At 47.8% G+C, this 25,646-nt stretch overlaps 1 protein-coding gene across 3 annotated transcripts in view; it reads right to left on the bottom strand.

The window, feature by feature from the left end:
• Window positions 1-24,880, bottom strand: part of ADAMTS9 (ADAM metallopeptidase with thrombospondin type 1 motif 9) — a 180,630-nt gene extending 155,750 nt beyond the window's left edge. For all 3 annotated transcript variants that reach the window (XM_075549934.1, XM_075549936.1, XM_075549935.1), the window contains exons 1-3: window positions 24,372-24,880; window positions 23,392-23,783; window positions 17,942-18,104 (exon numbers count right to left, since the gene is read on the bottom strand). In XM_075549934.1, coding sequence (XP_075406049.1) covers window positions 17,942-18,104; window positions 23,392-23,783; window positions 24,372-24,486 — 670 coding nt within the window. In that variant the 5' untranslated portion in view covers window positions 24,487-24,880. The remainder of the gene's footprint in view (window positions 1-17,941; window positions 18,105-23,391; window positions 23,784-24,371) is intronic.
• Between the last annotated feature and the right edge of the window lie 766 nt (window positions 24,881-25,646).

Below are 25,646 nucleotides of genomic sequence, written 5' to 3'. Positions count from 1 at the left end.
AGTGAGCATCAGGTCTTAGTGGAGCAAGGCAGGTCCTCCTCCAGTGTTAGTGGTGTCCTTACAAACAAAGAGACAGCCACAAACAGACTCCAGCCATGTGGTAAAGGAGTATCTACTGCAGCTGCCAAGCAAGGACCACTTGGGATTACAGGAAGCCAAGAGAGACAAACAAGGAAAGCTCTTCCCCTAGAATCTGTGGAGAGAGGCCTGCTATAGCGATCTGTGTTAGTCTGGGTATTTTAGAGAAACAAATCCACAGAAACTCATGTATACGAGAAAGTTTTATATAAAGGTTAAGTGCACATCAAGAAAACATCCCAACCCAGTGCTGCCCAAGCCCACAAGTTAAACATTAGCCCATACGTCAGACACCAGTCCACAAAGTCCTCTTCTATCTCACAAAACACACACAATGACACTGGCTGCAGGGGAAAAGCCCAATCAGTGAACATGAAAGCATCTCAGTGCTGGCAGGGGTCTCCACACGGCTGCTCCAGCACCCAGGGCTGCATCAGGGTAGGTCCATGCGTCTTCTCCTTGGGAATGTCTTGCAGGAAGTGAGCCTTGCCAGCTGAAGCAGGGAACTGACTAAGGTAGTTGTACCCTAGTGTGACCATCAGAAAGCAAGAGACCCAAGAACGTGACAGGCGAGGCTCATGGAGCCATTTATCCCTTCGCCTTTCAGTTAACCCCACATGTGTTTATAGGCTAGGTTGGCACAACAAACTAACTCCCTCACCAGCTCCTACAGTAACTGCACTGATGGTGGACCAAAAGGGCTATTGAGGGCTTACATCTCTGTCAGGTAGTCCACACAGATTAATGAGCAACTTCTTCACAACAACTGTGTGTGGGGGGCGGTGGGGGGGGGGGCGGGGGGCTTCAAAAAGTCTGTAGGAAAAAGCATTACCTTTCCATTCAATTTCCGTCCGCAAACTTTTTGAAGCCCTCTTATACAGTGTGAGCCATAATTCCCATTCCATCAGCAGTAAAATTACGGGGACATTTGAAATGGTGTGAGGAAGTACTTAAATCATAAGTTTGAAAGAGCCTAAGATGCTGGGTCTAGCCTGGTCTGCATTATACAAAGGGCCTTATTAATACTATGTGAAATAAACTTAGGAAATGTTGCTTTTAACTCACACCGTCTCCACGTGGAATTAAAATTTTCTAGTAGCCATAATTTTAAAAAGTGGTTAGTTTTTGTCACATATCAAATTCAACCTTATATATTCAAAACATTCTCATTTCCACACTTGGCTCTAGATCAATAGCTGCATGGGATCACTGGCTACTGTGGAAGATGGTCCATACAGCTAAGCAGCTGGATATTAACAGGAAGGCTAGCAATTTCAATTCACCTGAAGATGCCTCAGAAGAAAGGCCTGCCAATCTACTTCCAAGAACCCAGCCATTGACCACAACTACACACTGTCCTACCATGACACACATGCGGGTACCACAAGGTAGAAGGGACCTGATGGCGACTTGTTTGCTTTCTTAAGATGAGATGGTGCCTTCTAGGAATCGTGCGTTTGATGAGTAAATACAGGAGTCAGGGGGATGTGGCAGACAAGAACTGAAGATCAGGTATCAGGGAGACTCGTGTTCAAATCCAAGTCTCACAGCGTTCAGGCTATGTGATCTTAAGCAAGTCCCTTAAGTTCTCAGCTTAATGGTAAAGTCAAGGAGATAGACACCACGTGAGGGTTCATCTAGAAGGCACGGCTGGGGGCAAAACCAGCAGAATCTCCTCTCTGGGTCACTCCTACACCTTAGTGAGGGTGTCTATGAGATGACTAGTCAGTCAGAAGGGTGGGTCAGGCAGAAGCAGAAGTTAGAATAACTCCAGAGAGTAAGGGGTTAGGGTTGGGGCAGGTCCGGGGGTGGGGGGGTCAACACAAAAGAACTGAGCTTTAAATTACGTTCATTAACACTGAGATAGGTACAGGGCACACATCTCTGTGACATACTGAGAAGTTTTTTTAAAAATGAGCTAAAACAGACAGAAGGGGCCCTGCCAGCATTATGTTTACATATTGGGCTGGCAACTGCAAGGTCGGCAGTTTGAATCCATCAGCCTTTCCTTGCGGGCAAGACCACGCTTTCTACTCCCATAGAGTCACATTCTCTGCAACATGCCGGTGTGGAGTGGGGAACTGGTGCAGAGGTTTGAGGGGCCAGCCCCAATCCCAGCTACTACGTGGACACTTGACCCTCCCCCCAGAAGAATTTATTTCAAACGATGGCATTGAATCTACAGCTCCGGGAGAGGGGCACATCGGATCGGAGCACATGGGAGCAGATGAAGAGGGAGGAGGAGAGAGTGGAGCACATCCTGGCCCACCAGGTCTTGAGGACAATGTTCCCAATTAGAACAGCCAGTCCACAGAGAGCACCACATGGCCGGCCCCACTATGAGACATGATGCCCTTTACTGACCCATAGCCCTATAGGGGACAACACCGGAGACACAGTGTTGGAATTGCGCCTGATCTGATCACGCCACACCGAGGCAAAACGCTCATGGGGTGCAACAGAACAGCAAGGGAACAGAGCGGTGAGTTCCCCAGGGAATGCTGAAGGTGGACTTTGGGGCCAGGGCATGGTGTCCCAACAGACTGGAAAACACTCCTAAAGGCCAACAAACAGTCCTTGAACTAACTAACTACAAGCTTTTCTTTCTTGTTGTGTTTTGTTTTGGGTTTTGTTTTGTCATTAGTTTGTTGTTGTTTTGTTGTATATTGTTGCTTGGTTTTGCTCTGTCTTGTTTTTGTGTATGTTATGATCTCCTCGGGTCTGTCTAAATAAGATAGGCTGGATGAACAATCTGGAGGAGAAAACTGGGACTGACAGTTCCGGGGGGACATGGGAAAAGGGGGGAGGGGAGGGGAAAGGTAGTGGTGTTAAAAAACCCAGGGACAAGGGAACAACTAGTGATTCAAATCGGTGGTGAGGAGGGTGTAGGAGGCCTGGTAAGGCGTGATCAAGGGTAATGTAACCAAGAGGAATTACTGAAACGCAAATGAAGACTGAGCATTGGCATTCTATGATGCTCACCTTCCCAACACACCCGCTGAAGACAAAGCAGGTGAATAAGCAAATGTGGTGGAGAAAGCTGATGGTGCCCAGCTATCAAAAGATATAGCGTCTGGGGTCTTAAAAGCTTGAAGGTAAATAAGTGGCCATCTAGCTCAGAAGCAACAAAGCCCACATGGAAGAAGCACACCAGCCTGTGTGATCACAAGGTGCTGAAGGGATCAGGTATCAGGCATCATCAGAACAAAAAATCTTATCATAGTGGATGAGCGGGGGAGTGTGGGGTGGAGACCCAAAACCCATTTGTAGGTCACTGGACATCCCCTTACAGAAGGGTCTAGGGGAGGAGACAAGCCAGCCAGGGTGCAGTGTAGCAACGATGAAACATACAATTTTCCTTCCTCTAGTTCCTAAATGCTTCCTCCTCCCCCCACTATCATGATCCCAATTCTACCTTACAAACCTGGCTAGACCAGAGCATGTACACTGGTACAGATAGGAAGTGGGAATTCAGGGAATCTAGGGCGGATGATCCCTTCAGGACTAGTGGTGTGAGTGGTGATACTGGGAGGGTGAAGGGAGGGTGGGTTGGAAAGGGAGAACCGATTAGAAGGATCTACATGTGACCTCATCCCTGGGGAATGGACAACAGAAAAATGGCTGAAGGGAGACACCGGACAGTTCAAGATATGACAAAATAATAATGTGTAAATTATCAAGGGTTCATGAGGAAGGGGGTGTAGGAGTGAGGGGGAAAATGAGGACCTGGTGCCAGGGGCTTAAGTGGAGAGCCAATGTTTTGAGAATGATGAGGGCAATGAATGTACAAAAGTGCTTTACACAATTGATGTATGTATGGGTGGTGAGAAGAGTTGTATGAGCCCCTAATAAAACGATTAAAAAAAAAAACACGAGTCGCATTCTCCGAAAGCCACAGAGGCAGTTTTACCCTGTTCTATAAGTTGGAACCGACTCGATGTGATTGCAGCGAGTTTGAGTTTTAAAACAAGAGTATTTTCTGAAAATCACCTCCCTGTTTGCCCATCTGATTGACAAGCCTGGAACAGTAGCAAATGTGAGGACTAGGAAACGGGTCTGAGAAAACAACTAGTGTAGCAACAGAACAACCTTTAGGAACTCCTGACATTGTCCACACCGCCCAGCACGGGGCCTCCCACTCCTCTCCCGCCACAGAGCATGCGCTCATCCCGGCTTGGACGTCCATCACTAAGTCTTCCTGCCTCCTCCTTCTTACCCTGTGTGTGAGCAAAGGGTCAAAACATATCAAACAGCACCTTCTGTGTTCCCCTTAATTACTCTAATGCCAAATCAAACCAAATCAATTCTGGCCCACAACAACCGTATAGGTCTGAGCTGAACTGCACCCCAGGGTTTCCTTGGCTGTAATACTTAAGGGGCTGGACTGCTGCACCTGTCCTCAGTGGAGCAGCTGATGGGAGTTGAAACACTGTTTCTCTGTATAGTGAGTAAGCGCTTAACCACTACGCCACCAGACACCCCCTACATTAATCTAATATGCGATTCCCTTGCTTCTTGGCTTGGTTCTTGATACTGTTCTGGGGCTGGGGGTTGGAGTTGCTCTTGCAGGAGCTGGTTCAAATCACTGCAGCCTGACCTAATGAAAACGAAGATGAATTAAGAAGTACAGGAGATGGGGAAGCAGGCTCATATGGACCAAAACTAGAACCCAAACAGCCACTTTTACAAAGATGACCACAAAGTAACAAGTTACTTAAGACACAAAGCCAACTGCCATGGGTTGACCTTCGTTTTAGACCATGCTCTATTCACACGGAGTGTAAAAAGACAATTTGGGCACAAATAGGGACACTTTATTATAGGTAGTAATTATATGAGCCAGAGAAACTATTATTAATTTTTCACAGATGGGTACTGGAGTATTTAGAGATGAAATCCCACCACATCACGAGTTTACTTTAAAATGCTCCACAGCAAAAAGTAAATCAGAAGTAAATATTAGTAATGGTTTCATGTAGATAATACATTCATGTTGGTTGCTTTTACTGTGGCTTCTACTTTTACGCATCCTTGCTGATGTTCATAATAAAATGCATTTTTAACAGCAAGATCAAATGTCAAATAAAAAGAAACAAACGAAAGACTGAAAGAATTTACCAGAAGACACAAAATGCTATTTAAACAAGAGTGAAGTAAAGGTTCTTCTATCAGAAGTTTCTTTGTGATGACTCTTTAACGATGTTATAAAGAGTATTACATGATTAAGAGCAGTGTTGAAAGAAAGAATATGCAGTACTTTGATATAAATGCTAATGGCAAGATAAACCTGAAGACAGAAAATCAGCAACTTAAAGCCACAATTTTCTAATACTTTCCCAACGATGTTAGAGGTCATTGCCTACACCGACTGCTGAGTAGACATAAAGTCGTTGACAAGTTTGAAAGAGGAGTAGACTGGTGAAGAGGAGGCACACCAAGGGGTTAAGGAGAAAAAATGAAGGCCAAAAACAGAAATTTAAGCTACAAGTGGCAGAAAGAGCATCTTTTAAAATTCAGAATCAGTTTGGGTTAGAGGGCTAGCTGTGTGTTCACCGAGATCTGTTTCCGCATCTATAAATAGGGAAAACTCAAAGGGGCCTGCTTCCCAGGAGCCTGTGCAGGAGTAGATGAAGTAAAGGCAGAAGTGCTTCCATATTACCCAGCCCATAACATGGGCTCCTTAAAAGAGTGCCTGCTCTTATTCCCCCGCCCCTCCTCCCCGCCAGGACCCAAAGGCGGAGGGGAGAGGATGTGAGAATTTATAAAAAGTGCGCGGTATAACACTGGAAGCAGGCTGGCTCCGGGAACAAGTCTCTACGCAGTCAACAGTCACTGACCTGCTGGGGCCCAAGCAGTCTGCAGACAGGGAACTTCAGCCACTGCCTAGACCCTTCCTTTGGGTCGCCCAGGAATTGTTTACTTAAAGCCGCCCTCAGCTCCTGCTCCTTTGCTAGGTCTCTCACTCCATCTGGGACCAAACGGCAGGGCTGCTAATCTAATCAGCCAATCTATGCTAAATTATTAATGGGATCCCAGAGGTTAATATGTAACAAGTGTCTACACCAACAGGGAGCTGCGGAGACACAAGGCCTTCATTCAGAGTCCTGGTGGGAATTTCTGGCACCAGGCTGCCTCCCTCAAATCAAGTGACCTGCCAGGCGGGCATTTGACAAGAACCCTGCCCGCCGAAGGGCGGATGTGCTAGAACAGTATGTCTTGAGGAAGATGCTAGAGGAGTAAATACAACAGGGTTGTGGCCAAAGGTGAGCTTAGTGACCTTCCAAAACACCAAGCTCACTGCCATGGAATTGATGCTGACTCCCAGTGCCCCTATAGCGCAGGGTAGAACTGCTCCCGTGAGTGAGTTTCCAAGACTGGAACTCTGTGGGCATAGACAGCCTCGTCTGTCTGCCACTGAGTGGGGCGGTGGCTTTGAACTTCTGACCGAGTGGTCAGAAGTCCAACACATTAGCACCAAGGCCACCAGGGCTTCTTTTGATGACTTGTCTGCGCCTCAGGTTTCCCCTCGGTAAATTGGAGGTTAGGCTAAGGAGGAAAAGATATGATCTATGCACAGCTCTTGAAACAGTGCCTGCCACATGATACATGCTCAGCAGCTATCAGCCCCTCTTGGGACCAATTGTTGTTGTTGTTGGGTGCCAGCAAGTAGGTGCCAACGCCAGGGCATCCTCACCATTGTGCTTAGGCCTGAGCCCCTTGGTTGTACTCACTGATGGACAAACATCAAGGGTAATGCTCTGAAGGCTTCCGCACAATAAGTTTTCTGGACGTGTTTTTAATGCACATTAGCCCACAGGGTAGTAGTACACTGGAGTCAAATCCCCTTCCTACCAGCTGTGTGACTTTGGACAAGTTGCTCTCAGCCTCTTCGGGCTGCAATTTTCCCCGCTATAAAATAAAGGAGAGACTAATACTTCATCAATAGCATTCACCCACAACCCATCTATGATAACGTATGTAAAGTGCTCAGCACCATGAGCCCTGCACATAAGGGTCCGACCAATGACGGCTTCATCGTCTTTTATTTCCCAGCCTTTATGAGGACAGCTTGGAGCTGGACATTAAATTCTGCTAATCCCAAGAGCAGTCCAACACTGATCTTTGGATACAGAGCAATTTCCCGGGGGTGAGAAAGAGCCTCAGCTTTGACCAGTGATCGTGTCCACAAAGCAGCAGCTAAGGGGAAGGGTTTGAATTCATTGGGTTATGGAGACTACCTTATCTCCAACAATGGATTTCAGGAGACCATAAAAGACCTGTCCGTCTCCAGCCCAAAGGAACATTCACAGTGAGCACTTGGATGTTGGCCCCTAGTGGCAAGCACCAGAGGGACAACATAACGACGTGCCCTGCTGCCATTTCTCTTTTAACTGCATTATCTAAGTATAAATCTCTGAGAGTCATGGGGAAGTTGTGTGTGCATTTTTATTTTTTAATCATTTTACTGGGACCTCTTACACCTCTTATCACAATCCATACATACATCCATTGTGTCACGCACATTTGTACATATGTAGCCATCAACATTTCCAAAACATTTTCTTTCTACTTGAGCCCTTGATATCGACTCATTTTCCCCCCATTCCCCACCCTCCTCGCTCCCTCATGAACCCTTGATAATTTGTAATATTTTTCTTTTCTTACACTGACTGCTATTTCCCTTCATCCACTTTTCTGTTGTCTGTCCCCCAGGGAAGGGGTTATATGCAGATCATTGTGATTGGTTTTTCCTTTCTCCCCCCACCTTCCCTTCCCCTGCTAGTATCCCTACTCTCATTACTGGTCCTGAGGGCTTTTGCTGTCCTGAAATCCCTGTGTTGAGAGCTCTTATTTATACCAGTGTACATGCTATGGTCTAGCCAGATTTGTAAAGCAGAATTGGGGTCATGATAGTGGGGTGAGGGTGGGAGCGGAAAGAAGCTTTCAAGAACTAGAGGAAAGATGTATGCACCCTGACTGGCTCGTCTCTTCCTTGTGACCCTTCTGTAAGGGAACGTCCAATTGTCTACAGATGGGCTTTGGGTCTCCACTTGGTGCTCCTCCTTGTTCACATTGATATGTTTTTTTGTTCTGGGTCTTTGGTGCCTGATACCTGATCCCATCGACACTTCATGTTCACACAGGCTCGTGTGCTTCCTCCATGTGGGCTTTGTTGCTTCTGAGCTAGATGACCACTTGTTTATCTTCAAGCCATTAAGACCCGAGACACTATATCTTTTAATAGCCGGGCACCATCAGCTTTCTTTGTGTGTGTATTATTTTTAATACAAGCAAATAAAATTTTAAAATGAAGTATTGCCTGTAGTCCTAGCAACCAGAAATAATACAAGGAAGCTTTAAAGAGTGCTGGTGGCACAGTGGTTACACATTGGACTGCTAACTGTAAGGTTAGCAGTTTGAAACAACCAGCCAACTCTGTGGGAGAAAGACAGGGATTTCTACTCCCAAGAGAAGCTTTGGTCTCTGATATTCATAGGGGTAGCTCTACCCTGTCCTAACTCTATGGCAGTGATTTTGGCTTGTTTTTCTTTGTGTGTTTGTTTGAAGAAATTGGTGGAACATGGATTAAGCCTCTGGTGAATCCCCCTCTGAGCACACTTGAGGTATGTGAGTAGCCTTGTTATCAGACAGAGAGCATTGTAAAGTCCACTAACTAAAGCAGATGCAATTAGGTTACAATGTAATAGCTTATCACTTTATCTCCCCTTTGACCCATTTTAAAGTTGTTTCAGCTAAAAAAAAAAAAAGTGAAGGGGAAGTAGATGTGGATTGAGTCTCTCTGGTGAATTCCCTCTGACCTTGGCCCAGGGATATGAAGAGCCTTCCTATTACTGCAGGATGCACTGGAGAGGGGATCTGCAGTTAGGTTAAAATGTCACACATTACAATTTGATCTCCCATTTGACACATTTTAAATTTGTTCTACTTTTTGATATTTTCTGATTTCTTTTGGTTGTGATTTTTCTGTGTTTTATTTAGTAATTATGAGTTTTTCTTGCTTGTTTCATTTTGTTTTCTGTATATGAAATTCAGGATAGGTAAATCTATAGAGAGAGTGGCTGGGCTGATGGTTTTATGTGGGGATGGGAGGGGAGGTTGGGGGAAAATGGGGAGCTAATACCAATGAGTACAGGAGCAAAGAAAATGTCCAAAAATGGATTGATGATCTACAACCCTTCTTAATATAATTAAGCTATTAAGGTGCATGATTTGTGAATTATATGCCATTAAAACTGTTTTAAAAAACAGAAGTTGATTGAAAAATGGAATGAAAAGATAATGGAAATGTTCTACCAACTTTTGAAGCCTTCTTGTATTTTCATACATATTATTTCAGATGTTTTTCTTTACACACAAATGTATCTCCACTCATGTGTTACCATATTTTAAAAGGATATCATACCATACATATTAGTTTGTCACCTATTTTGTTTAATATATATTTCCATGTTTGTTTGCTTATTTTTAACATTCATCTGCCATTCTTTTTAATGGGCTACCTAGGCAGCCATTGTATTCACCGCCCAGTAGCTATTTTTAAATCCTTCCATGGATGAGGATTTGTTGTCCTAAGAAACTACCCTGTTTGTTTCTCACTTAGAGTACTGAATCTTCTTGCATAAATACCTTTGCACAATTATCTAACTATTTTCTTAGCAGTGACATTAGCAGATTAATGAGTATATGATTCTTAAAAGTCTAAAGACATAAAAAAAACTGCTGGCCCTGCTGAGGGTGAGAGGGGGTTTCAGTACCAGAGAAAATCACTTTCTTTCAGGTAAAGACAAATAAAAAAAACCCGTCGGCCTTCTCCCCTGCATTTTTTCTTATTCACCTACCAGAAAGCAAGTGTCGGTCATTGATAAGAACAGCTAAAGCCTCTTGTGCACAATTCAGGGTCAAGCAGCAAGTGTCTATGAAACCATACTTGGGGTTTCATCTGGAAATGCAATGTAAGGGATTGGTAGGAAATGACTTACAAAAGCACTGCCCTCTGCTAAAAGCTTCCCATGATCTGGACATGGCTCTCCCGGTGTGTGGGGACGCCAGGCAGGCAGCTAAATCAGCTTCTTGAGGACCCTCTGTGCAAAGGGCACCGCAGTCACTCCGCCAGGCCTGAGGAAGATGTCCCTAACCCCACTGGGAATTCCGGGGAACTTGCAAGCACAGATAAATCCAAGTATCCTCAAGTGCCCAAAAAGTATACACGTCATCCTAACCAATGACAGCCACACAGAGACCATGAAGGACGGGCAGCTACTGGACCAAGAGAACCCTGTGAGAAGTAAATATTTTAAAGGTTGCATTGGGTGCAGAGAAAAGCTGAGTGGACAGAAAGAACTCTCTGCCCTGCCACCAGCTGGGGGACGACCGTGGAGGAGTCCAGTAAGTCCTAGATGACGTAACAGCCAAGAACCTCTTGGGTTAAGAGTTAAACTTCCGGGCTCTGTGATCCTGGTCAAGAAAGGGTGTAGAATTTTCTGTGCCTAGTTTTCCCACCTACGATATGGAGACAGCGGTAAGAATGAAAATATACCATCCCTGTCAGTCCCTGGGCCAGAGTCTAGCTATTCACTGAAGGATATCTGCTCAACAGTGCTGGCCACTGTTAGTCTCACTTAGAGTCGGGGAATCAGAATGAAATTAAAGAAGATACTCTAAAACAAGTTTAAGAACAGGAGTTTTACGATAACAGCTGTTATTGATATTTAAGGTTTACGGATGCTTTGAGCTTTGGTAGTTTGGGCATTGTGCTTTTTTCTTTCTTTCCTGAACTGGGGTGATTTGTTTTCCCTATTAGGGGGTGAGAGGTGCCTCACTGTATTTTAAAAATCTGTCCCGTTAAGTGACTGTCTACCATCCGCTAAGCATTGTCCCCGGGCCTCTCACTATGCCACCACCACTTAGCCCTGCTGGCGACTTTCAGAAGTGTGTGTGATTTCCACATTAGACTTTCACATCTGCGTGGTCACACAATGGACTGGAATAGGCAGGGTTCCGCAGGTTACCCTCATGGCACAGAGCGATTGCTGAATAAATATTTGATGGTTCAGCGAGTAAATTCATGCACATATGATGAACAAAGGAGGTCTTCAGCCTCTTTTTAAGCTCATGAACTGTTCACAACCTCAAACTCCTTCTGCACATGTATTTTTAAAATAAATTTTCTCAGAATCTTTTCTCAAAGGGAATCACATATATATCAAAAATCAGAAACGAGCTAGACTTATACTCCATTTCGATGCAGAGTTTCTGGGGTCCTGCTCTTCACATACGCCCATCAGCTAGATCAAACCCTTGGTGTGACACGGGTCACGCCTGTCAAAACGGGAATTCTGCAGGCCTGCTCCAGCGATTAGGTTTCCTTAGTCTAAGGGAAGGAGCTCTTCTGCAAACTGAAGAAGTGGTTAGACATTGGGCTGCTAATCACAAGGGCAGCAGTTCTAAACCACCAGCTGCTACTTGGGGGAAAGATGAGGCTTTCTACTCGTATGAAGAGTTACCATCTCAGAAACCCACAGAGGCAGTTCTCCTCTGCCTTTCAGGGTCACCATGAGTGAGAGCTGACCTCGGTGGCAGTGAGTTTGAATTTTGCTTTGAAGTCTTACAGTTTGGTATTTAACATACAGGATACACTCCAGGAATTGGCTCAAACATAAGGACAAAATGTGAGGATAACACCGGGCCAGGTGGTGTTTTGTTCTGTTGCACACTGGGCTGTTATAAGTCAGAAATAACTTGGCAGTACCTAACACCAACTCCAGCAAATAGTAACTCAACATTCAGAGTCTTCCGTTTCCTCGTTTGTACAGAATGCAAGTGATAGACTGGAACTGACTGCCAAGGTGTCCTCCAACTCAAATCCCCTATCATTCTATGAAAGAAGACACGCACACCAAAAATGGCGGGGAGAGCCATGTCTCAGGCGAAGCAAATGGCTAGAGACAAGTGTTTGCCCACTTCTGCAGTCTGAAATGGATCAAACCTGCAGATCAAGATGCGCTGGTGATCACTAGTGACTGGCATGGAAAAAATGGACACAAAGAGGGGAAGGATCACTATTTGGAAAGTACAACCCAGGGATGGAACCTCTACCTGTGATTGCATAGTGGGAACGTGCCAAGACCAACAATGTATGCACTGCAGATGCCTTCTTAAATAATTATAAATGGCATCTATCCATGTGGATCTCACCACATGGAATACACAGGAGTCAAGTCAACTACCACTGTAGAAAGAAACAATGGAGAAGCTTAACAGAATCGGCGGGCAAGCCTAAAATTGAAGCTGAAGAAAATGGAAACATATCCAGCAGAGCCAATGGACCACCTTAAATTTAGTGACCACTGTAAGGATAGATTCGAGGTGTTGAACACTACTGATCAAAGACCAAAAGAGATGTGGGAATGAGATCAAGAACATCATCCGTAAAGAAAGCAAAAGGTCTTTAAAAAGACAAGAAAGAAAGAGAAGTCCAAAGTGGATGTCAGATGTGGCTCTGACACTTGTTTTTTAATGTAGACTAGCTAAGAATGCAAGAGGTGATGACATAGACGGGCTGAACATAATATTCCAAAGGGGACCTCTGGAAGCCAAAATAGTATAGTGAAATATGAACGACCTGGAGTTAGAAAAACAAAAGGCTAGAGTATGCTTGGCATTGCTTTAAGCTGAAAAAAAAAACGGAAGAAAATATTTACGCCTGAATTGAAATATTGCAGGACTGTAGGGGGAAACTACTGAACGCTTAAAGAAGCTGGAAAGGTTCTCTGGTTGCCATACAAAGAACAGTTGCTCCTGTTCAACCATTTTCAGGAGTGGCACACATTCCAGAACGAGTGAAAATGAAGAAGTCCAAGCTGAACTGAAGACAATAGTGGAAACAAGGTTCCAGGAAGTGACAGGATGCCAATGGAGATGTTTCAGCTAACAGATGCAACACTGGATGCTAAGAACTCTGAACGACAGCTACTTGGCCACCTGATTGAAAGATTCATATACGTGCCCATTCCAAAGAAAGGGAATCCAACAGAATGTAAAATGTATTAAACAATATCATTAATACCACATGCAAGTAGCATTTTGCTGAACATTATTGAAAAACAGTTGTAGCAATATATCCACAAAGAGCTACAAGATTTCAAGCCCAATTCCAAAGAGGATGTGGAATGAGGGATTATCCCTGTTGATGTTGGCTGAAAGCAAAGGGTAGCAAATGTTTACTTGTGTTTCCTTGACAGGGCAAAGGTATTGGACTGTGTGGATCATAAACAACTAGGAATTCCACAACATTTCATCATTGTATATTCACCTGTACATTGAGTAAGAGGCAGCCACCCCACAGAATATGGGGATACGGTCTATGTGGTGGGCCAGGGTTGTATGCTTTCATCGTACTTGTTCAAACAATCCAAGAAGCTGGACTACATGAAGAAGAATGTGGCATTAGGATGGGAGAAAGGCTGTGATTTGTGCATGATACAACCTTGCTTATTAAAAACCAAGAGGCCTTGAAGCACATGCTAATGAAGATCAAAGACGGCAACTTTCAGTATAGATTCTCCTTCGACATAAACAAAACTTTTCCAAATTAGATCAATAGACAACACCATGATAAACAGAGCCTTGACGCTTTCCAGGATTTCATCTTGCTTGAATTCACAATCAATGCCTACGGGAACAGCATTGGTCAAACCTGCGGGAAAAACCTTTTAAGGATGTGGAAAGGCAGAGATGTTACTTTGAGGACTCAGGTGTGCCTGACCTAAGCCAAGGCGTTTTCAAAGGCCTCGTACGTATGTGCAGTGGATAAAAGCGAATAGCGGAGCGGACAGTGCACACTGACTACACCATGGACTGCCATAAGAATGAGCAAATCCGTCTTTGAAGAAGTACAGCTGGGATGCTCCATAGAAGCAAGGACGATGAAAGACTTCCTTGTATGTACTTTGAACATATTATCAGGAGGGACCGACCAGTCCCTGGAAAAGAGGGTGGGTGAACAAGATGGATCAACACAGTACAAGCAATAATAGACTCAAATATAGCAAGCCTTGTGAGAATGGTGCCGGGCTGAGCGGTGTCTAACTTTGTTGTGCAGAGGCTCGCTATGAGTCAGCAGCAACTTGACAAGCACATACACCAGTAATTGGCTGTAGCCTTAAATCCAGTCATAGCCGTGACTCCAATCTGCAGTTGTAGGGGCTCCTAGGGTACCTCTATCTAAGGCTCTCCCTTGGCTACCAACCTTTGTTCGGGGGTTAAATCATTGAAGCGGAATGGACTGATATTGGTAGACAGTGCTTTGTCGTCTCCGGCAAAAGTGACTATTCCCACCCCACCTGTGTCCACTTCTTGTGCTGAGGCTACTTTGGAGGTTTCCATGACCCGGTCCATCCGTCTGAGGCAGTGGCTCTCAACTTTCCTCATGTCACGGTCCTTCAATACAGTTCCTCATGTTGCGGTACCCCCCCTCCCCCAACCACAAAATTATTTTTGTTGCTACTTCATCATTGTAATTTTGCTACTGTTATGAATCTGGTGACCCCTGTGAAAGGGTTGGTAGACCCCCAAAGGGATCACGGCCTACAGGTTGAGAACCACTGGTCTCAGGATTGCTGGCGAACTGTGCCATATTCCACAGTTCTCCCGAACTATGCTGAGCCTCCTGCACCTGAGTTCACAGAAGGGGTGCAGAAGCAGCTGGAAGAGAGAAACCAGAGTGGCGCAGTCCAGCAGCAACCGTTGGAAGACCAAGCAACACTGCTGCTCTCCTGACTCATCACCCTGCGCGAAGGCAGGGAAGGCACTGCCACGTGGGCACTGGCAAGCAAAACAGAAGGGACACAATTCTGGGGTGGGGGGGCACTCGTGATTTAGAAGATGACCCTTAAAGGCCCCAATATCTTTAATGACTGGAACCTGAGTGAGCTTTGTTGAAGCCTGAAGGCATCTTTATCTTCAATCTTCACTCCCCTGTGCTTTCAAGAGGACTTGACCATACTCATTCTCCAATGCAAAAATCCTATGTCCAATGACTTGGGTGGGTCATTTTAAAAGATGAGCCCTGAGGACAATTTGAATGATGGTATTCAATAAGACCCATGTTTCTCTCTATCTTGCTCACACATGCACACTTCACATGTGCAAAGAAAGAAGACAACTAAACATGGGTGGGAGCTGGGCTTAGCTGAGGGATTGCGGGCAAGTTACTTAGTCTGTGCGAGCCTCAGTGTCTTTATATACACAGGGAGAAAAGAATGGTACCCACCTCGCCAGTCTGTGGTACAGACTAAACATGAGTATACAAGACTCTAACAAGTAGTTTCCTAAGGGCTGGTTTGGAGACACTTCAAGGCAAAAGAAGGCCAGAAGATATTCAACTAACTGACTAATAAAAATATTATCTGAGCAGTCTTTAAGCCTATACGAAAATAAGATGAAAGGGGAGTATCACATATTTTGTTTCTATCATTACTTATTGCTATGCTTTACATATGAAGGGGCTTCAAAGACTTTGTGAAAAAAATGGAATTAAAAGATAATCAGATTTCTCCCCAAACTTTCTGAAGGCCTCTGGTATGTTCATACACATGGATAAAATATGCACTTGCTACCTGGAAAGTCAAAAGGTAGAGGTGCACAGTCTCCCAATTAAAAAAAAGTGACGAAATGATACGCTGAATTGGCAGGTGGCTGGAAGTCTTGACAGCGTGTATTCTGCTGGGGCTGTTTCTGAGTGAACTCCATTTGGAAGACACTGTCTGGATCGTTAGAGTCCTAACTGACAAATTATTTTAGTTATGTTCCATCTGTCCCTGGTGGATAGACTCCAGTACTGGGTTAGATTAAGCCAAAAGACCTCAGATGCGACACTCTTCTAAGACTTGGCGAAGCGATAAGCAGACACTGTTATGGCTTTTTTGTTTTGCTTTGTTTTTGTTTTTCATGACTCCCTTTAGAAGCAGTCCTTTCAGGAGCAAACAGATCATGGTAGTGTGGCAGAACAGCCAGTTACCGATATAAGATGAAAGAAGCCGTCATTGGCAGAGTGTTTTAAGTCACCTCCTATAGCTCTTAAAATTTTATCTCCTTCCTTGAAAGCAAACAAGCGGCCATCTAGCCCAGAAGCAACAAAGCCCACATGGAAGCAGCACACCAATATAGGTGATCGTGAAGGGCAGAGGAGACCAGGTCTCAAACAACAAAGGCAGGGTGGGGGGGTGGGGGTGGGAATCACATCACTGTGAATGAGGGGGAGTGCATAATGGGGACCCAATGCCCATCTGTAGACTGCTGGACATCCCTTCCAGAGAGGTAGTGGGGAAGAGATGAGTCACTCAGGGTTCAGTGTAGTAACAATGAAACTCAAAACCTTCCTCTAGTTCCTGAACGCTTCCTCCCCTCCCAATTATCATGACCCCAATTCTACCTTGCGGACCTGATTATACCAGAGGATGTACAGCGGTGCAGTAGGGATCTGGAAACACAGGGAATCTAGGACGGACGAACCCCTCAACACCAGCGGTAGGATTGGCGACACCAGGAGGGAAGGGGGTGTAGAAAGGGAGAACCGATCTTGGAGATCTATGTGTAACCTCCTCTCTGGGAGATGGGCAATGAGAAGGTGAGTGAGGGGAGACGCCGGCCAGTGTAAGATAAGATAAAATAATTATTTATAAACTACTAAGGGACCAGGGGGAAGGGGAGAGCGGGGAGGGAGGGGGAGGGGGAAAAAAAGGGAAACCGAGCTGATTCCAGGAACCCAAGTAGAAGGTGAATTTTGAGAATGACGAGTGCAACGAATGTATAAGGGTGCTTTGCTCAATTGATGTATGTATGGATTGTGGTAAGAGTTGTATGAGCCCCAATAAAAAGATTTATTAATAAAAAAAGTTTTATCTCCTTCAGTGATGTCATAAACACTCAAGAAGTGATTCAATTTGAGGAAGCAATTTTTAAAAGGAATATGGAGTACAATGCTGTAGAAATAGGAAGTCCAAGAATATTTCTAAAAAGAGAGCATGCTACCCAACACATTAAAAGAGGCGACCAAATTGATGGGACAGCTTCCATTGATAAGGTATCCAGGACTTCAAGGCAGTGAGGCGTCACTGCGAGGCTGAAGCTGGAGATACACAAATAGACATGAACTTTCCAAAGCATCCAGGTGACATATCCTCAACAAGGATCAAACCAGTTTGCAAAAAACCTCAGAGAATGTGGTCAGGATGGATGAAGATCGAGTGGTAAACATGTAGGAACTGGATGGAAAACAGACAGGGTAACCCCAGGTCTGTTCCTCTACTCTTTGAAGCCAGAGTTGATCAGCTAAACCAATACTTGCTAACAAGACATACTGAAGTTGATAAGACAAATCCCAGCAAATAAACAAAAGCTTGAAGACTTCCATTTGTCAGACTTTTTTACAGTAAGAAATGTTAAAAGGAAAAAAAAGCAAACAACAGACAAAGCAAATAAACGATATCAAACACCAGAAAAAAACCAGCCATTGTTGATACTCTGCCGGATTTTACTCAGCTTAACCACAAACCTAGCACCTTCAACCAACGTGGCAGCTCTGCAAACGGGGGTTTGGAGTCAGTGTTCTTTTGAGTTTGACTTCTCTCTCTGTCACCTATTAGCTGTGGAACCTTGGATAAGACACACGTCTCTATAGCATCTGCATCAGCACAATGGAGGTAGGTATGCCTACTCGCATGAAGAGTAAATAAACCACAAGCTAATGCAGGTGGTAAACGCATTACATCTTTGTAGTGTGACCCCCGGCCCGGGCCCGTCGTGCAGAGCTTGCGTCTCTGTGTAAGCAAGAAGCAAGTACCTGAGGCGTCACATGCATGCCTTCCTGTGGACGACCCTCTCTGGAGCATGCTGTTTCGATAAACAATGTGGGGCTTGGTTTGCTCCTCTTCATCCTCATCTTCATCAATGGACTGAAGTGGTTCAATAAAATAATCCCCATCATGGGTCCGGAAGGTGCCCAACTGCAAAGGAAGAGAGAGAAGGGGCCGATTTACCACAGCGCCACAACTGGAAGGGGAACATCAAGGGGACACTGGCAAGTAGAGAAGGTGCCATCTAACCCTGTGTCTTCCTCACATGGGCTGCTTACAGTGAAAATGCTGCCAGCCTAATGTGGAGACACGGAAAAAGCAAAAAGACAAGGAAAAAGCAAAAAGAAAACCCTGCCAGCCAGTCCATGCTGACGCCTGGCCACCCCAGAGGGCAGAGTAGAACCACCCCTGTGAGTTTCTGATATGGTAATGCTTCGCGGGAGTAGAAAGTCCCGTCTGAATGTGGAGAAGCAGCTGGCTGGTCTTCTCCATCTCATCAGTACCTTAGCCTTGATGTCACTCTAACGGTTTTGATCTGCCATCCTGATTTGATGCTAGCAAATGCTTTCTTGGAGCCCAAGTTCTAGCCATTTGAATGCAGGCTATTGTAGGAAAGCACTGGGAAAATCGGGCTAGGATGAGCTCTAGAGGATAACCGGCCCCACAGATGTCTTCTCTTGGATTCAAATTCAGGAAGCAGATGTTGAGCACAATGGACTCAAGGTGGTGTGTCTGTATCACTGGCACATGGTCATTTTCTAAGTGACTGTGTATAAGGCTCTGAAAAAAGACAACCCTCTGCTCCAGTCTTCCCACCAACATTGGCCCACCCACCATGAAGTAGCTCTCTAACCACGCTGAGCCTGGGCTTCCCTATGCAAGGAAGGGTTACTGAGCAAACTGAGATAATGCAAGTAAAGTGCTCCGGCAAAGTGCCTGGCACAGAGCAGGGGCTTAAAGCCCGTTAGTGCCTTTTGGTGTTACTGGTGTCTTCGTGCAGAAAGATGCTAGGTCTAGCACAACAATGAAAGTGGCTAAGATGTGGGGATAGCATGGTGCAGGGGGTGCCCCATGCTGATTTTTACCACCAGGAAGTTACTCTCCCTCCCTCCCCACATCTCCACCAGGTTTTATAAAAAAGTAAGCGATGACACAGGGTTGAAACACACAAAACAAACATTACAAGAACAGAGAAGAGTGGCTGTGCTATTTAGGTAGAGCAATGTCTCTTTCTTTACCTTTGTATACACTGGGGGTGGGGGTGGGGCGGCGGCAGGGAGGGCGGGGAAGAAAAGAAAACCAGTAGGCCTCTGCCTGTCTCTAAGGTCAAGAGAAATGACGGTCCTTAAGTGTCAGGAGCAACATCAGCACCCCCCAGGAGCACGTTCGAAATTCAAGTCATAGAGCTTCACTCTATAGCTACCTGTTGCTGTTGAGTCATTTCTAACTGGGGACTTCAGGTGTGACCAGAGTTGAAACAGCGCTGTAGGGTTTTCAGTGGCTGATTTTTTTAAAGCAGATAGCCAGGCTTTCTTCTGAGGTGCTTCTGAGTGAACATGAGCTTCCAACCTTTCAGTTTGGTGCTGAGCACATTAACTCCTTAACCATTGCCCCTACTGAGGCCACATGTCTGGAGACAGTCCATTTAAGGGATAAAGTTTGTGAAGCACTTGGCGAAGACATCGGTTCCCAAATCCAACTAATGTCAGACTAGCCCAGAAAGTTAAAATATATATATATAAAATATATTTAAAATATGTATATACATGTTTAAAATATATATTTATATTTTATATATATTCAGATTTAGGAGCACCTTCTCATACAGAACCCTTATTCTAGGACTAGGGCTTAGAAACAAATATATATATATATATTTAAAAGTTCATGGGATTGACGAGTGGCTGGTTTAAGTAAAGGGCAGTTCTGGTACCATTATGCTGAGTAAATGGTTACTAGAGAAAACTGCTCACTAGACAAAGTAATTCATTATCAGACAAAAAGGGATTAAAATGCATTCTCACCCAGTTATAACCACCGTTTTTCATTACACAACTCTACGGTGCTTTCTGAGCACTAAGCCGGATGCATGCTGCCATGGGTGAAGCCCACCAGAGACAGAACATACATCGTGGGATGGTCTCGGCACAGTTGGTAAATAGGAAACCTGAGGCCTCCTCTAAAGTTCTCCTTCAGGGAAGCAGACGCAGCTGGATTGTGTTAGTACCAAGTCTAGAACTCAGGCGGGCTGACTCGGTCGTGGGCCTTTTAAAAAAGAACTACAATGGTCTCTTTAGGACTGCACATTCAGTCTCTGCCCTGTAGCTAACAGCATGGGCCAAAAAGACTGGGCCGGAACCTCTAATTAGCCATGAGCTCTTGGACAGGCCTCAAATATTCACAGCCTATGTATGAAACAGCAATCACAAAACACTCCCTTCATTGGATTAATGTGAGGGTTTGAATAGTAAAGCATATGTACTTACTACAGCACCAGGCATACAATAACTCAATAAATGGAAGTGATGTGATACCAAAGTCAAATTGTTGGTTGATTCATGAGACAGTTTCTGGGTCCAAGAGTTAGCCTTGGGTCAGGGGATCATGTAGTCCAACAGCTGTAGTAAGCACCTGGGACACAAACGACGACCCCATAGCACATCAATGAACTGATGCTGCCACCGCTCTCTAGGAGATTTGACACATAAACTAAGGATTGTACCACAAAGCAGATCATCAGGAAGCATCGTATGAGAGATAAAGACACGTGGCCCTGAAGGTGGGGGGCGGGGGGAAGAGATGGCATCAGTTGGAAGGATTAAGTAATGAGATCTCCCAAGGAAAATAAGTCAGTCATATTTGTAAGGAAAGACGTGTTTTCAGCATGCAAAGTTGGCTGGGCAGACCGAGCAAATTCAAAGATGCACAGGCAATGAGATAGGACTACAATGAGTTGGAATTCAGGGAAATGAACATAAAACAGACGGGCAGCAATATTGGATTTGTGATGCCAAGGTGATGTGAGAGTATACGGTAACTGGCCTACGTGCCACAAGAAGTTTCTATTTCTCCAGGAGGAGGTTGGGGCACCAAGCGCATAAAGCACATGAACAGGGGAGTGATGCATCCCTGTCACCTACAGTCTGTTAAAGACCTATGGCACAGAGAAAAGGCCAGATGGCTTTTATTTCTTGGTCCCGTTGAGAAGGCACAAGAAAGTAAGGAGGGCTACATTAAGCATAGTGTGGTTACGGAGTGGTAACTGACCCACTTGAGGCAGAATTCACAGAATTGACAAATGATAGTATTGGGGATGGGGCTAGGGGGTGCACTGGCAAAGCCCAATCTGAAGAGAGTGGATTTCCTGCTACAGAAACCACAATGGAAAGTCAGCAGGATGGGTAAATTCCTGTTTTAAGATAGATACAGGACATCTTAAAGCCAGAGGATATATAGAGAGCCTACCTTTAATACGTACGCCAGACCCCCACCCCACGCCCACCCCCACAGAAGCAGGCTGCAAAGCAAACACGATATAAATCAACCTATAAATGTCCGAGCATCCTTTTCGGAAACCCTCAGCCACTTAGCCCACGGTTGCCAACCAGACCACGTGCATGTTACCTCTAAAACTGGCCAATAGAAACTCAGGTCCAGAGCAGCAAACTATTTATACAAGTGCTGGGGCCACTCAGATGCACGGCTTTTGGAGGCGGGGACGGAGGAGGAGTAAAAGACTGTTTACCAATTTGATGTGCACACGTAACTCTCAGATCTTAGAACTGGGGGGTACTCTTTTGGGATCTGGGCCTCTCTGATGACTGCGTTCTGGTGCCCGGTTTCTGACCACCCTGCCTGAATGAAGAATGGAAGGAATTCCTGCGCTGTGGCCCCTGGTTTTGGGCAGCGATGACTCACCGCAGCACCCCCACCCGCCTCGCCAAACTGCCGTCTCTGCCCACCCCCAAACTTTCTCAGCCAGGACCTGCTCTGGGCACCTCGGCGGCTGGTTGCTACCGAGGGTTACCCCCATCCCAGTAAGTCAGCTGGCTGGACCTCTCTCTGCCAGCCTTCAACGTGGCCTCGCTCCCCATCTTGTCATCTCTCCGTTACAGAGATGGATGAAGCATTGCCTCCAGACAAGAAACGCATAAGATCCACGAATGGCAACGCAGAGTCCAGCGCCCCAGGTAAGTCTTCAAACCGCCACCTAAGAAAAATGACGGGAGGCTTGTGGGTGCTCAGGGGAAGGTAAATGGGAGTGGAATCTGAGACTGAGTGCGTGGCACGTAAATAGCGCTGTGCGTTCAGAGAGCTTGACCCTGGAAAGTTTCTGCGTCACAGTGTCGCAGCTCACTGGCACATTGCGAGGGAAAGTCAAGGACCACCCCCCCCCAGGCTAGAATGTTGCCAAGGGGCATCACGCATTACGCGGAGGGGAGGGCGGATGCCCGGTGAGACCTGCTGGAGGGCGAGTGGCAGCGGAGGAAGCCAAAGGCCGGGAGCTGCCCTGGGTCCCCCGCTAAGTGCGCACTTGGCAGGGAGGTGGCCGCCCCGCCCCCTCGCTCTGGAAACGGCGCCACAGGCTTCCCCCGCCCGGCTCTTGGGAACCCCTTTGAGTGGTAGAAACTTCGGGAAAGCGATATCGCTCTGGCTGCCTCCTCCGACTCCTTTTTGGGGTCACCCCGCCAGCAGGGTGCAGCGTCGGGCTGCGCCTCACCCCCCCACCCCAACTTCCACCTTAATTCCGAGCGTCCGGAGCAAGCCCCTCCCTCGGCCCGCCCTCCGAGCCTTCGTCCCGCCCCTGCGTTCCGCTGACGGGGCCGGTGGCCCGTCAATCCCGCTCAGCCTGGGGACTCCCGGCGCGTGGAACACCCAAGGCCCCAGGAGCACGCCGGGACTGTAGGTTCCGCACGGGCCCTCCCTCCACTACGGAACAGGGTCTCCCGGGAGCCCCGGGCCACAGCGCCTGCGACCACACCCCCGACTCGCCACAGGCCACCGACGCGTCACGGCCACCCTGCCTTCAGCGGTCCCGCTCCCGGCCGCTCCGGCCGCGGCAAGGACCAGCGACTCTAGCAACTTCTTACGAGTTTGGAAATCGACCCCCGGGCCGCCTCACGGGGTTGGGCCACGCGCAGCCGAGGCCGCCTGGGAGCGCCCGGAAACCGAGCACGCCCCCCCCCCCCCACACACACACTCACTTCCCCGGGGCGGACGCGTGCGCCCCGCGCCGGCGTGAGCGCACGCAGCGAGCGCAGCCGCCGGACTGAAGGACGGGGATGCGTTTCGCGCTGATCTTCAGCGCCGCGCTGGTGCCAGGGGAGCCCGGCGCTGCGAGGGTCTCCCGTCAGCAGGGCGATTCCGTCTCCCGGGAGCGGACGCTTCTGGAGGACCGGGAGGGGGCGGGGAGAGGAGGGACCGTGCGCCCACTTACCATTCCCGAGCAGAGGCTGATGACCGCCCGGTGCTCGGACTTGGTATTGACATGGCCTTTGTAAAAACAGTGCTTGAGCTCGGCTTCCTCCTCGGAGTAAAACTTGGTCTGGTTCACCCCGGGCGCCCCGAGGAGGGTGACAGTGAACGTCGGAGCGATAAATCCGGCATGGGCGGTGAGATTAAATAGAAACTGCTGGCCGAAGGCGGAGAGGCGGTAATGCGCCCGGGAGGAGGTAGAGGAGGCGGCGAAGGCAGGCCAGGGGTCAGAGGCAGAGTTAATGCTCCGTCGCCGCCTTTTGAAGTGCACGTTCCTGGGAAAGGGTTCTCCGCGAGCGTTCACTCGGACGGGAGAGGCGATTTCGTATTCGCTCAGAGTCTCTAGTAATTTCACTGCGAACAGAAGCATAGGTGCATGAACCAATACAGTTTGCGGCAATGTTTTATATTTAACTGGAAAGTGTGGATGGGGTTACCCTGATTCATGGCCTCGGGCTTTTCCCCTTTCAAGTCAGTCCCTTTTCTTACATTCAGGGGGCAAATATTTACTGAGCACCTACTACGTTCTGGTAACAAGAGCTGTGCTAGCCTCTGAAGGAGTCACCCTTCGGAGTCCGAAGGAACAAGTCAAAATACACAAGATCATTTCAGACCCTGAGAAACCCTCGGAATAAAATGAAACGCGCCGCTATCTAGTGCTTCCAGGTTACTAAGTAACTTTGGTTTGGGGCAAGGAGGTGGGCAGAGAAAATTGCGGGCTGAAAGCTGGAGGTGGGAGGAGAGTTGACTACGTACATCTCTGAGGCTCTCCTTGGCAATTGGCTGGGAAGGATCCAAAAGAGCGAGATGGCAAAGCGGAAGATAATTCTTTCGAGGAAAAGGGGCACGAAACAGGGGACCTGCGCTAAGTCTGGGGGAGGGGTCCCGCCTGGTGACTGGGGGTCCGGGGACGGGAGGAGGGGGGACGCGAAGCCTCGTTACCTTGCCTCGGGTGCAGCCTGTCCTTGCGCACGGCCGCCGCGGCGTCTGGGTTCCCCATCTCGGCCAGTTCTTGCACCAGGAGGGTTAGCAGGGCGGCCCAAGAAACAAACTGCATGGTGCTCCCCACCCCTCGCCCCGCGGCCCCCACTCCCTCCCTGCCGCCCTCCTCGGCGGCGGCGGCGGTGGCGGTGGAGCTAGGCGGCGGCCGCCGCGAGCGCGCCGAGCCCAGCGGCCGGCGCCAACTTTTGACTTTGGAGCCGCTGAGGTCTAGCAGCGCGGGTCCGGACTGCGCTCGGCTGAGCAACGCCGCCGCCTGCCGTGAGCTGCGCCGCGCGGGCCGCAGGAGGAGCCGGAGAAGAGCAGCCCAGGGGCTCGGCCGCTCGGCCGCATAATGTCCCGCGAGCCGGCGGGAGAAGGCGCGGGGAAGCGTGCGCTCCGCGGCGCGCTGGGCGCCCTGTGCTGGCGGGGATAGCGGAGCGGCTTCTTGAATGGGGGGCTGCGTGGGGGGGCCGCGGGTCCGGCGCCGCTCAAATACCCCGGGTGCACGCCTCTAGGAGGAGGAGGAGAGGGGAGGAGAAAGCGAGACGAGCGGGGACCGCCTCCTTTCAGACCGCGTCCCCGGCCTCCGCGGGCCGTGCGGGACTCCCAGCTGGTGGCCCCGCCGGCTGCAAGAGGCGGAGGTCCCAGGCGCCAGGACTGCTGGTGGCGCTGGTTCCCGCCCCCGCGCCCCCCCCCTCTCGCTGAGGTGGGCTTTTCAGAGCGACAGGAAAGTTTTCTCCTGTCCCTGGCGCGGCAGTCTATTCTCCCTTTTTCCCGTTTCGCCTTACTCTTTTCTCTTCGGCCCCTCCGTCCGTCTGTCTCTCAGCGCCCCTCCCGCTGGGCCCCTCTCCTTCGGCTGCATCCCCTCCCCCTTTTCTCTTTTCTCACCTTCTCTCTGCCCCCATCTCCTGCATCTGTTTCCACTGGCCCCCCGCCACTTCTCCCTTTCCCTCTTTATAATTTTCTGTCTCCTTTTTTGGTTTCTTACAAATGACAGTGGCCCAGGGCAAGAGCGCCTTTTCTTGGCCCACAGTTTCTCACCCAGACGATTTTGGCACCTGAGCCCCGCTTCTAACTCAATCGCCCCAAATCTCGAGTTTCAGAGGTGGGACTTTGAATCCTGCGATTCTGGCTGTTTCAAATCGATGCCCCCCGCCCCCCACTGCAAATCCTCAAAGCTGTTAGCTGTGCTTTCCCTAACCCCTGCCCGCGTCCATAGCTTTCTGCAGGTCCACG

The sequence above is a fragment of the Tenrec ecaudatus genome, chromosome 5 (assembly GCF_050624435.1).
Source record: "Tenrec ecaudatus isolate mTenEca1 chromosome 5, mTenEca1.hap1, whole genome shotgun sequence".
NCBI lineage: Eukaryota > Metazoa > Chordata > Mammalia > Afrosoricida > Tenrecidae > Tenrec > Tenrec ecaudatus.
The sequence above is the reverse complement of the archived record's forward strand: the minus strand, read 5'-3'. Positions and strand labels throughout refer to the sequence as shown.